General features: G+C 42.0%; 1 protein-coding gene across 1 annotated transcript; it reads left to right on the plus strand.

Moving 5' to 3' along the window:
• Positions 1-5,896: 5,896 nt before the first annotated feature.
• On the plus strand, positions 5,897-12,452 carry LOC127084570 (uncharacterized). Its single transcript, XM_051025052.1, has 3 exons — positions 5,897-6,289; positions 8,109-8,173; positions 10,544-12,452. The coding sequence occupies exon 3, from the start codon at positions 10,590-10,592 to the stop codon at positions 12,291-12,293; it is 1,704 nt and encodes a 567-aa protein (XP_050881009.1). The 5' UTR covers positions 5,897-6,289; positions 8,109-8,173; positions 10,544-10,589; the 3' UTR covers positions 12,294-12,452.
• The last annotated feature ends 1,423 nt before the right edge of the window (positions 12,453-13,875 follow it).

The following is a 13,875-nucleotide window of genomic DNA, read 5'->3' on the forward strand; positions in this document are numbered from 1 at the left end:
TGTACAGGATGTCGTGACATCGGGTCTGACATCCTGGAAAAATCCTGCATAATCCAATAATTCCTTTTATAACTTCCAGCAGGTAAAACCATATCAGATGCCATGACCTTGTGTGTGTCATCTGAAACCATCCTGCATGAACATGTCTTTCATTTAAGCTTCAGCATGTACATCCAATATCAGAAGCCATGGCATTGTATGTGGCATTCTGAAACAATCCTGCATGAACAAGTTCTTGAACTCCAGCAGGTACATAGGATATCTCATGTTAAGACATCACACATAACATCTTATGAACACTCTTTGTTTTACCAAAATTGCTGCCAACACTTAGAATCAACAAACTCCCCCTTTGGCAAATTTTGGCTAAAACATATATCTGTCCTTTTTGTTCACAAGGTAACTATCAGCAGTTAACCAACTTAACAGTAGTTTAAAAAGCAGTAGAACCAAAACAATTGCTAGCTATAGCTACTAGTAATACACACATGCACAAGGGTACTTCTCCTCCCCCTAAATCTGTGCAACACAAACAGAATTACTAGTTATGGGTGCAACTAGTAAGGCACACAAATGCACAAGGGTACTCCTTATCCCCCTAAATCTGTGCACACAACAAACAGTCTCCATGAACATAACAACTACTGTAACTCCAGCACCTGTACCAGCCAGAATGTCATTCTGACATCTGCTTCAACATCAACACCTTTGCACTATATCAGACATCCTCTTTGACATCTGTAAACAGAACAACATTTTGTTTTAACACCTGTGCACTTCCTTTAATAATAGCTGTCCTCCAGTTATACAACTTCCACAACAACTTCCATATCAGCACTTCTCCCCCTTTTTAGTCAAAATTGACCAAAGGTGACCAATCAGACAAAATAAATGTCTATTAGCCTAGCAGAGAAAGTTAGATCAGATGTTATAACATTCAGCATGTTAAAACATAATATTCAGGAAGTACAAACCATCATTATACACAGCTGTGATAGCTGAGACAATGAACAAATCCAAGGAACTCTTTAAGAGCCCTAAATATTACAAAACAGACATCAATGAGGACTGCCACACATTACACAATTTAAAAAAAAAAACCAAAAAACTTCAGCATCCATAAAGCAACATCAGACAGAACAGCTTCACAGTCTTCACAACACACCTCATATAGTCTTCAGTCTTTAACAAACAAGAGGGGGAACCATCAATCAGAGGAAGAAGTATCACCTTCGCCTTCATCTTCACCTTCAGAGCCATCAGAGCTTTCAGAGCTGCCACTGGATTGTGCTTTTGCATCTGAATCCTTACCAGCCTTCTTTGTCTCCTCTTTTTCCAAGCTACAAATAAGAGCTTCCAAAGCTTCTTTTCTTGCCTTGGCCACCTTTATACCATTCTCCAATTACTTACAGGTATCTTTTAGTTGGTCAATTAAGCTCCCTTGAGATGCAGGTTCCCTTCTGGCAGATGTCATGACAACATCATTTACATGACTTCCCTCAAACAGCTTATAATGAATGGATAAAGGGGTTTTTCTTTTGCTTGGCATGTCATTTGTATTGAGTATGCCTGGTTGTTGACTTAAGATAATACCACAAATAATGGATGGGAAGGCAATGGGTAATTTCACAGCATTTGTAGAGGCATGTCTGATGGTTTGATCAAATATAAACTTTCCAAAATCATAGTTAATCCTTGTTCCAATTGCATGAATGATTCTTCCAAGACTAATGGAGATGGTAGAGATGTGATTAATAGGCACCCAATTAGTTGAACCAATCTTGTGTAAGATGGCATATTTGACAGTGAGCCTCCCAGCTGATAAGTGATTCCTACTAGGTCATTCCTTAACTTGGCCATCTGTAATAACCCTACAGACCTCATTGTCTATAGTCTCTAGGTCCACTCCTCCATCAGTTCCTCTTCCTAGGAAGTTATTGACAATACTTGGTGAGAATTTCACACATTTTCCCCTTACAAACACCTTACAGAACTCCCTGCTGCTCTTTTCATAAATATCCTCAGGGATATTAACAATAAACTCTTTTACCAACCCCTCATAACATTGGGGTAGAGCTACCACAATCTTTATTAGTCCAACATTTTTTATCAAATCAATTACTTCCTTTACCTCTACAGCCTCTTTTCCAAGCTCTCTTTCAATAGCTACTCTCCTCTGAATGACAAATTTCCATTTTGTTGCACCATCTTCTAAATGGAAGGAGATATTGTCTAGGTGCACAACAACAACTTTGCCAGGAGACTTCTGAACAACCTGTCTTTTTGCAGGGGAGATGTCTGGGACATCGTCTTCGACATCCTCCTCGGAGTCAAAGATGTCTCTTTCGTTCCTTTTCCCAACCTCAACTTTGCTCTAGGATTTTGAGGGTCCTACACCAGCAGCCTTTTTCACTCTTGTTGTTCTCATTTTAGCCACACTTTTCCCTTTCCTAGTTCTCAGTTTCTCACCTACACTAGGTTTTACAAGATGAATCAAAGGATCATCCTCTTCTTCAGAGCTTTCTTCCTCTAGGTCAATAACCTTCTCCTGAGACACTTTTGGTTTCTTGTTAGGTAGGGTTTTACCTAGAGAGCATAGCCCTTCAGCAGCAACTTCCTTTTCTGATCTAGATGAGTCATCATCTTTATCAGCATGAGGTTCCTCCTCAGGAGAGGGGTCCCTTCTGGACAGAAGGGTAGAAACCCCTTTGACTTCATGCCCTTCACTTAGAATCCCAGTGACTAGGTTCCTTATGGCACGATCAGCATAATGCATGTCTTTTGGAAGAGAGGAGTTACCAGAGGTATTACCTTGCTTATCTCCAGCCTTGGAGGAGGGACCTGGGGTGTCGCCTGGTATCATGCACAGGGGAGTAACGTCCATCACGTCTTCATCTACAAACTCCATTGAGGGAGTCTTTGCATGGTGGGAGGATTTTGAACCAGATGATGATGGATGTTGAGACATGTTGTAGGACTTTTGAGAAAAGTTTCTTTGCCCTAGCTGAGCTTCTCTGAGAAGTTAAATGGAAATGGAGATTGTTGTGTTTAGGTAGCGTGTGCTAAAGGAATAGATACTATTTTCAATGTTAGGGAATGATTTATCATTAATGTGGCTCTTTCTTTTAAAAGGGCAGACACTATTTTTATTTCTTTTATTTTTCTTCTTTAATTGCCATAATTTCACAAGAGTCCAAATCCCTAATTTTCCTCCCTCATATTCAATTTGAATTTCACCCAAATTCCTTGCAACCCTGTCTGCTAGTTCCATTCCATGCTTTAGACCTCTGAATTTGTCTTTCACGAATCTTCTAATGAAGTGATAATAGCAAAAATAGTACTTTGTCCATCTATGCTGAGTCTGATTTTTGGATCTAGTTTCAGAATTCAGGTTGTCATAATACAATGTCATGACATCGTGTGTGACATTGCATGCAATCAATAGTTTCATCCAACCCAGTTGAGCCCAACTGCTTCCATCTTCTATACCTTTCACATGTGTAGAAGCAAGTGCCACTCCAATCTTCTCCACATTGTTCTTGGCCTTTTTGCTTCGAGATAAACATAAAGTCCCCTGTGGCCTAGTCCTAACAGTTCCATTCTGCCTATGACTGGTCATATGTCCACCTATTTGATCTAACCTCTCAGTTGTTTGAGCCATCATAACCTTTTCTCCTCTGAGCTTCTGGTGTGACATCTTTGTCTGACATTTCCCACAGACTTGTTTTTCATCACTCTTGAGAGCATCTAACTCATCCAATACTTTAAGGGATAATCCATTTGAGAGCTCCACATGTAGCAGTTGTCTTTGGTCCTGATTCCTTTCATAATCACTTCATTATTTTTGTCAAAGATTAGGCATTCAGTTTTAGTGAAGTTAACATTCAGACCTTGATCACATAATTGACTGATGCTTATTAGATTTGCAGTCAAGCCCTTAACTAGTAGAACCTCGTCAAGTTTAGCAACTCCAAGACAATCAAGCTTACCTGTTCCCTTGATTTCACCTTTTGCTCCATCTCCAAAGGTTACATGGCTTATGGTATGATGATGCAGATCAGTCAGCAGGTCTTGGTTTCCAGTCATGTGTCTGGAATATCCACTATCAAAGTACCATTCTTCTCTGGTTGAGATTCTGAGGGGAATGTGAGCTATCAGACCAGTAACATTAGTCTTAGGGATCCATTGTTTCTGAATGATAGGCCTGTGCTGTTTGGGTCTGGATTGATAGTGATTCTGATGATGATGAGCAGGCCTAGGATAACCATACAGTTTATAGCAGAACGACTTCAGATGACCAAATTTCCCACAGTGATGGCATCTCCATCTTTGGTGTTTCCCTTTCTGCTATTTTCTCCTCTGGTGTTGAGACATATGATGTGACATCACAGGTTTACTTTTATTATGGATGCACTTAGATTTTGCTTGAGATTTGGCACCAGTGTGTAACACCTCAAAATTTGCCCTCCTCTCTTGGGACTAGCATTAACATGTTTGCATTTCATTTTAGGACATTAGGCATTTCATATTGCATAACATGTGGTTACATAGTGCAAGCTATCTTCCCAAGTCTTGAATCAGAAGATGAGGAAGTCAGAAAATGCAAGCCTAGGGTTGTACTGATTGATCATGGGCCATCTGAGGATTGAGCTGTGAATTAGGGTTTTGTGACTCCCAAGGGTATTGGTCTTCATGTTGATGGAATCGATACATCATCATCATCATGGTTGGACGTCATCTGAAGATTGAAGAAGATTCCTTGAGATTAGGGTTTTGACCACTGGTCAACCCTAATCAGTTGCATTGGGCCAGTCAGGGCTTAGTCAGGAGATGAGGTTTCTGATGGTTGTGGGGTTCATTTTGTGACTATATGGTGCTTATTGAGGCTAGGGTGTCACCCTTGAGCCATTTCAGTTGGAGATTGGGGTTTAAATTGATCTATGCATTGCCAGATTCATCTATCAGATGAAAAGTCAACTGTGGTCAACTGTACATGATCTGATGGATTTGGAGGTGGAAATGAGTTAGACACACTTCATTCATGTTGGAACAAGTGTTAAATGACATCTCAAAGCTTAAAAAGGAAGAAAATCAAGTCAGGACAAAAACTGCCAAAAATAGCAACTGACTTGTAATAGAAGTTTCCAAAAGTGGAAAGTTTTGACCTCAAAAACAGAAGTCCAAGGAAGCTTCAAATGAAAAATTGTTCAACATGACAGATGTAGATCTTGTTCTCACCTTTCCAAAAAGTCCAAGAACTTGAAAATCCAATGTACGGTTTGCAAGATATGGTCAGATGAATTTCAGAAAAGACCGTAATCGGGAGGCCATAACTACCACATACTTTGTCCAAATTGCAAGTTCTTTATATGCACAAACTCCATTTGACATGTACTTTGAGGGTGCATCATTGGATTTTCCCGAAAATGCTCAATGCAAAAGGTCAAATTTCAACTGGACTGTTAAATGAACCAGGGGCAAAATCGTCCAACTTGTGAAATAATTGGAATTTTTGAGTGGGGATTTTTGCAACACCTCACAAATGGCATTTGAAATTTGTTGGAATATTCACAACATGCCTAGGCCTTGCGGTTTGAGAATTGGATTTGAAAATGAATTGGAAAAATGGACACATAAGCCATCACATGGTGAAATTGGAAAATATTGGGAATTTGCAAATGAGGCCAATACCAACAGCTCCCAAATGATATTTTGGACTTGCTCAAAGTGTTAATTTGCTGCTGTCATGCTTCTAAATTCAAAAAGAATTAAAGTCCAAAATGCACACAAGCCAATTCTCACTAATTCACTTTTTTTTTCATTAAGCATAATTAAGACCTGGATTAGTGTTTGGTATATATATTTAATCCATAACAGAAATGCAGGGTTAATCATTTTTCTCTCACAATCACATTTGGCACAAACACACTTTTCATCTAACAGAAGATAACAGAAAATTTTCTCTCCTCTCTCTCATTTCTCACGAAGAGCTTCATCACAATTCTTGCCCAAATTGATGAAGACTTTGTGAACTTTGGCAAAAACTTTCGGTTGATAATCATTTTGCAGGTTGAACAAGTTCTGTTGATGAAGAACAAAGGGAATTAGCTACCGATTCGAGCGGCTGCAAAAAAACCTGCGATTTCCATAACAGTCCAAGAAGATTGATCAATCGTAAGTGCTGGAGCTACAAGGACCGTCTCTCGCATTTCCTGAAGCGATTTGCCGCGTCTGTTCGTCATCATCAAAGCCAAAGTCCACCGAACTCGTCGTTGTTCATCAAGAAAAGGTTGGATTTCGCATCATGTGGTAGCTTCAATCGAGTTAGGGATTGTGTAGTACGTAGCTCATAGATAACGTATCCATTTGTGATTTGTAATTTCGTTAAAGATTGAGGGAGAAATCCGCGATTTAGGTTTCGTCTCCATTCGCCTTTTCCTTCGATTCGCATTATGTAGTAAGCTATTGTTGAAATTGATTATGGATTCATGATCCTGGTACAAAACCGCTTCAATCGGTATATTATTCATGCGTTTCCGTCGCCATTTGCTCGAAACCGCTATCGCCGTTGAGGAACACTGGCCGCGCGAAGAAGAAGGACTTTCTGGAAATTTCTGCATGCTTTGATCCGCTACCGTCTGCTTTTCGTTGTGGATTCGTGTTTCAGTCCCCAGAATCAATCACCACCGTCCACCTCATCTATTTGAAACGGTGCCGTTTTAGGCATTAGCTTAAGAATTACCAGCTGAGCCATTGCATCATAATTAATCAATTAATCCTATATTAAAACCTAAATAAATATTAAATAATCATTTAAAAAACTTCAAAAAAATCACAAAATGCTCACTAATAATCCAAAAAATTCAAGGATTTTTTGTTGATCATCTTTTTTTTCTCTTTTTTTTTAGAATAAAAAACAAATTGTTGCTTAAAAAAATCTAAATAGCCATAGAGATATTCTAATGTGTACATATTTTCATACATGTTACCATTTTAATTATAGAAACCACATGCTATATCCAAAATAATTGAAAATTGAGATATTGATTCCTAACTCATCCCTGGAATTTTTGACATAGATTTCATAATTTTTTAGCCTATGGTTAGTTATGTATGAATTATTGAAATTGGATATGTACATATGTGACATAGTTTGGTATGCTGAATTCCCCAAATATTTTTCCATGCTTCCCATTGGCCAATGACCCTAATTTTTTGCATGAAGCTTGTTTAACATGTTAGCTATCACTGATAATTTTTGTGGATTTTTACAATCCATTTTCGATTTGATTAGTATTTTTTCTTACTGCCTAGCATGTTAGAGTTCCATTGGTGTAACCTTTAGCATTTATGTTGCCATATCCTCATAATTAATCCAATGGACATGAAAATTGATAGCATAATTCCTGACACATTAATGTAGCTTTTGGCTTTGGTCCTACTGATTTATGATGCACCATTGCTGTTTACCATTAGATTGAAGTTGGTGTATAAATTTTGACTTCATTTGATGTTGTTTTTGCATGCTGTACCATGTTTAATTAATTCCTATTGATCTATTAGGCCAAATGACTTGAAATTTAATATGTGACTTGTTGAATGCCTTGTGGTTAGGATAGAATTTTTGTGGATTTTTTGGATCCTTTTTGACATGTGGTTGGATATGATCTTGCTGGTTGTTTGTATGAGACTCAACATTGCTTCATTTGCCTTCTAGGTTGCATAATTTAAAATAGGAACATAGTTTGAATATGGGACCAATTGGGATCCCTTTGTATTTGATATTACTTGGTTTTCATCATGAATTGGCTGCTGTTTTAGGATTTTTCCATCTTTTTGACCCTAGGCTAGTCCTAGTGGTCATAGTACTTACCTTGGAGTGTGATTGTACCTTTTCAGGTTAAAGATAATGATTAAGGAGATTTGCTCCACATTATGGATTGTGTTACTTGACACATATGACTAATGTATTTGTTTTGTAGGATGTTGGTGCATGTGAGCCTTGTGCTATGCACCTCATTATGAGTATAATTGTACTTGGTTAATTGATCATTATATTGTTGTCTGTTTGTGAAAGTAGATGCTGATTCTGTTTGACTTTTGTACAGGTACCTTTAGTTGCTCAATTCCTTGCGAACTTTTGCTTTGCGTTGCTTAAGCAACTTGCATTGAGGTAGGTCTTCTTGGCTTCATGTAGTCTGGAGACCCGGCTGCTACCGGGCCGGGCAAATAAATGTCTGAAGTCCTCCTTAAGAGGCAATGCTTGTGTATGTTTATTTTTAAGCCAAGCAGGAAAAGCCCTTCGAGTAAGGCAATTGGTGGAAGGTAGGGACAAGCAACCTGTCCCCCACTATTCAGTGAGTCTTCTCCTTGCTCCCATTACATGGTTGTAGCATTGAGATCAAAAGCCCAAGATCTGTTGAGTCAGAGTCATCGAGTATAGAAGGGTTCCCCTATTCTGGACCCATGCTCATTTGTCAGCTCTCCCTGGTTAGGGATAAGAGCCGTGAGGTCTGATCCTCACTTCATCCTTTCATCTGCTTCACCTTAGCCTCGTAATGGCAAGGTTAAGAGCAAAACCAGCCTGTACAGACGACTCGCTTCGGCGGTCAAACCTGATTGATTGAGCCCCTTGTTTGGCTATAGTGCGTGTTATGTGGATATCTGATTGACATGCTTGTTTGGGATACCTGTTCTCATTTGATGATATATGATTGTATGCTTGTGTGCTAGCTTCTTTCCTGGTTAGGTTAGTTTGCTTATGCAAGTAGGATAGAAAACCGAACTTAGGGTTAACGATGCATGACAACATTAGGCTCGAGTCTCAGCTCCCTAGTTGTGTATCTTTCCCCGGTTTCTGGTTAGCAATTCAGTCCCGTTCAGGGGAACTACATCGCCCTGATCCTCGTGCCAGACGAGGTATGTAGGCAGGTGGTCGTGCGAGACCACTCCGGGCAACCTTTTTCTTTTTTGCGTGTGTTTACTTGCTATTGATTGTTTGGGTTCGGATGCCGACGTAAGCCCAGTGATTGGCAGTCGGGCTCCACGTTTGCCGTTTTGTACATATTTTGGTTCGGATGCCGACGTAATTCCATCCAGTGGTTGTCGGGCTCCATGTTTGCCACCCCCTTTGTATGATTGTTTTGTGTTGTTTGGCGTGTGTAAGCCGAACTACAGTGGCTCTGATTCTTGTTCCAGACAAGATATGTAGGCATAAGGTGCGATACCTTATCGAGCCCTTTCTTCTTAACCCCACCTGCGTCCCCGTGTGTGTGTGTGATGTATGTTTATAGCAACCTTATCTTTCTAGAACGTGGATCCCGTCGAGTACGACGGACGTGAGGGGTGCTAATACCTTCCCCTCGCGTAACCGACTCCCGAACCCATTGTCTTGGTCGCGAGACCATGTCTTTCCAGGTTTCTCTGAGCGTTTCCTTTCCCTATCTTGGGATAAATAACGCTTAGTGGCGGCTCTGTGTGTTTTCTTTTTAGGCTCGCCGGTTGATTTTTCGCAGGATGCGACAGCTGGCGACTCTGCTGGGGACTTGAGCATGTTGACCTATGCTGGTCCATGGTCCCTAAGCGAGTCTCTCCTAGCGCTTTAGTATAGGTTTGGTTGCTTGTATTGTTTATTTATTGCATTTATTATACTAACCATTGTTTATATACTTGCATTAAATGTTTGCATGCATCATACTATCATGTTGTTGCTGTCCTCTGCAGGTGGTTTTGTTGTGTGGGGTGGGTGTTCTGAGTGGGGCTAAAACCCAGGCCCGAGTGTACACCTAGGATTAGCGTGGTCTCATGTCGCTCATGTGTCGGTTGGGCATATTGTTGCGACGTGACATACCACAAGTCGGATGAGGTTCATCTGAGAAGTGCTCTTCCAGTGGGGTTCTCCACTTTGGTTGGGTTATCTCTTTTGGGCTGTTGACTCTGATGACCGATCATTTCCCGGATCTTTGGTTTAGACGATCTTAAGGGAGCTACAATGGCACACCCGCAAGGGCAAACCCATTGAGTATCTCCGCCCGATCGTTGAGACTATTATCCGCCTTAGGATGACCTGTTTAGAATTAACCTGTGAGGGGAGGTTGATTTGTTCAGATGCATAATCAGATGGTGACCTTTTGAGCTGTGATTCAGAGACATATTTATGAGTCGGATTTATGGTTATTTGTTGCCGTGACGCCGGAGTGCTGTCCGTGATTTATCAGTGGGGATTCGTTTATTTCGGATTCCCCGGGCCGAGATATTTATCAGTGGGGACCCGTTTATTTCGGATTCCCTGGGCCGATTCAGATGGTGATGGTGTGTCTGATCAGAGACCAGTGGTGATGATGATGTATCTGTCTTCCGTTTATTTCGGAACCCGTGGGTCAGAATTGTGATTGTGTATTCCTCAGATGGTTATGATCAATTCAGAGCCCAGATTCAGTGCAGATGACCAGATGGCTTGGAGGATGGCAACGCATTGCATTCATTCATCAGCATCATTGCATCTTGCATTAATTACATCTAACACATGTTTACCCATATGCAGGGACCCTTTGGATCGAGATCTTGGCTGAGAGACTTTCTATTCAGAGATGAGAAGACCCGGCTTGAAGGATGATGTTGCTTACAGTTTCTTTGACCCGGATATCAGTGTGTTGAAGGATATGATAGCGTTGATCACTCCTGACCATGTGGGGTTGTTTCGTGCGGTGTATGGGGGTATTCTGAAGATGGTTTTCAGGCTCATGGACAGAGACAGGAGCGCCATCCATACTCTACTTCAGTTTTACGATCCCGAGCTGAGATGTTTCGTCTTCCCCGATTACGTGCTAGGGCCGATGTTGGAAGATTATGCTGATATTTTGAATATCCAGATCAGGGATCAAGTTCCTTTCCGTGTTACTAAGGAAGAACCTGATATTGGTGGGATTTCCCGTGCTTTCTATCTGAGTCCAGAGGAAGTGAAGAGTAATCTGAAGGAGAAGGGTAAGCTGCCTGGTTTTCATCTGAGTTTCCTAGAGGCTAAGGCTAAAGAGCAGTCAGAATTGGGGAATTGGGAAGCTGTCTGTGCTCTGGTTGCGGCGAGCATTTATGGGATCATTTTGTTTCCCAACCAGAAGAACTTTGTGGATATCAATGCCATCCGCCTGTTTATTCGAAGGAATCCTATCCCTACATTGATTGGAGATGTCTATTATTCGGTTCATAACCGGAATGAGAAGAGGCGTGGGGGTTTGATTCGATGCTGCGCGCAGTTATTGGTCAAGTGGTTTATGGGTTACTTACCATCCAAGGGTGCTTTTGTTCTTCTGGGCCAGAATGTTACTTGGGCGACCAAACTGATGGGCTTGAGGGCTAAGGACATAGATTGGACTCACAGTAGTGGAGTTGGACAGGACTTTATCTGCAGTTGCAGGGGTTTTCCTAATGTGCCGCTTATAGGGGTTCAGGGTTGCATCAATTACAACCCGACACTTCTTAAGAGGCAAATGGGATTCGCTATGGAGCTTCCACCGTACAAGAGTGAGATTCAGGAATCTGTGTACTTCCCGGTTGAGGATAACCAGGATAGGGTAAAGCAGGTATCCGATGCATGGCGCAGCATTCAGAGGAAGGGCAAGGCTTCCTGGGGTAGAGCTAACAACAGATCTTTTCCTCCGTTCGATGATTGGCTCAGAAAGAGAGTGGAGCTTACTTGTCTACCATTTCCTATGGTCGATCCGTGGTATCCGTTGGTTGAGGAGACTCCTTCTACTGTTAGTATGGATGAGTTCTTAGAGATGAAGCGGGAACGAGATCAGCTACTTGCAGAGAAGACGGAATTGGAGATGAGTGTTGCTCGGGTTCAGAGAGCTAATCAGGAGCTCAAAGCGAAGATGGAAGATCAGGATAAGCGGCATGCTTTGGAGACCAAGCGATTTGAGATGGATACAGCCTATTATGGGAAGATCAGCCAAGCTTTAGCATCGTCCAACCGGGAGCATGACATCACAAAGGAGAAGCTGTTCAGAGCATCAAAGGTGATTGAAGATGAGAAGAGGAGGCAAATCCTAATCAGGGATCAGAGAGATGAGAGAGCCAGAGTCCTCGCTGCAGAGTGGGAAGCGGAAAAGGCAAAGATCAGGGCCGAGAGAGATCATAACATGGCAGAGAGAGACCACTACTTCAGGCAGATGAAGATTCATCAGAAGGAAGTTGGAAGACTACAGCAGGAGAACATAGAGCTCAGGTTCGCCGCAGAGTTCGCAAGGATGGAAGGCGAGATAAGGCCATCTGTGGGACCCTCATCTAGCTAGATCCTTCATTTGGGTTGAATTACCGTCAGGCTTGTTGACGGAATTCACTTTGTCTGTATTTCTTTTCTATTCTGGAGGATTGTATTTGATATTTGATCTGATGTATGACTATTGCACCGATTGTGCACTTTTTGGTTATGTAATGATGGTTTCTATTCAGTGATTGGGTGACAAGCTTTATTTGCTTTACTGTATGCACTTACACAAGCACACACATGGTTGGGGGTATTCTTGCTAAATCGCATATCTCCGATCTGCACGACAAAATCAAACACTGCTAATCAGAATGTTAATGCCGGCTTATTATTTGTCTCGATGATGCCAGGGTCGAGAGACAAAGTGTCCTTCATATGGATAGACACTGCATACATGCATTAATCATGATAACTTGTGTTTTATTTTGCAGGTGACTATTACTAACGCGCTTGTTTGTAAACAGGAACCATTGCTCGCGCTCGTAGAGCTGTACCCCTGCACTCAACTCGCCCTCACAGATATTACACAAGAAGAAACACTCCCAGACTCATGGAGCTTCCCAGTGCTGATATGCTGGAATTGAAGGAGAAAATGACCGAACTGATCAATATAATGCAAGGTTTTGCCATTGGTCAGAAGGCTCTCGCAGATAAAGTTGAGAAACTCGAGCGGGTTTCTGCTCAGAACAGTGGGGTCAACCTGGATGGAGTCTCCAACCAGGGGCAGGGATCTCGTGATGGTGGAAAGAGGACAACAGTTGGTCTGGTGAATAATGCTGGTGCTGCTGGTCAACCTGGGCCTAGTCAGAATATGAAAGACAACTTTGTGCCTCCGTTTTATGGGTTTGACGAAGATCAGGAGGAAGATAGAGAGGCTGACCAGTTCTCTATGCGAAATGAGCCTTTTGTGCCTTACGACATTCCTCCTCAGAATAAGGAAATCCAGCTGCTGGCTGAGAAAATCAAAGTGCTGGAGAGCTATGCCACGCCTGGGGTGGTAAATATGTCCAACATGGGGCTGGTGGAGGGGATTGTCATTCCTCAGAAGTTCAAGGCGCCTGCGTTCGACAAATACAATGGCAGTTCTTGCCCGGAAACTCATCTCCAGGCATTTGTCCGCAAAATCTCGGCATACACCGCGGATCAAAAACTGTGGATGTACTTTTTCCAGGATAGCCTGTCTGGAGGCTCCTTGGAATGGTACACCAAGTTGAGATCGTCCGATATCAAAAGCTGGCAAGATTTGGGAGATGCTTTCTTTAAGCAATACCAATTTAATGCTGATATGGCTCCGAGTCGTACCCAGCTGCAGGGTATGTCTCAAAAGCATAACGAAGGATTCAAGGAGTATGCGCAGAGGTGGAGAGAACTGGCTGCAAGGGTGCAACCTCCCCTGGTGGACAGAGAGATGTCCGATTTGTTCATGGGGACCCTGCAGGGGCCGTTTGCAGAAAGAATGGTGGGTTGCCCTGTCACCAATTTCTCTGACATTGTGGTGGCAGGAGAAAGAATCGAAAGTTGGTTGAAGCTGGGTAAAATCCAGGGTGGTGCATCTGCGTCTTCTTCAGGAACGAAGAAACCGTTCGGTAATAACGGTCAGAGAAAGA

The sequence above is a fragment of the Lathyrus oleraceus genome, chromosome 5 (genome assembly GCF_024323335.1).
Source record: "Lathyrus oleraceus cultivar Zhongwan6 chromosome 5, CAAS_Psat_ZW6_1.0, whole genome shotgun sequence".
NCBI lineage: Eukaryota > Viridiplantae > Streptophyta > Magnoliopsida > Fabales > Fabaceae > Lathyrus > Lathyrus oleraceus.

Coding starts and splice junctions, on each gene's coding strand:
- LOC127084570 (XM_051025052.1), top strand. CDS start 10,590: ATGAGAAGACCCGGCTTGAAGGATGATGTTGCTTACAGTTTCTTTGAC.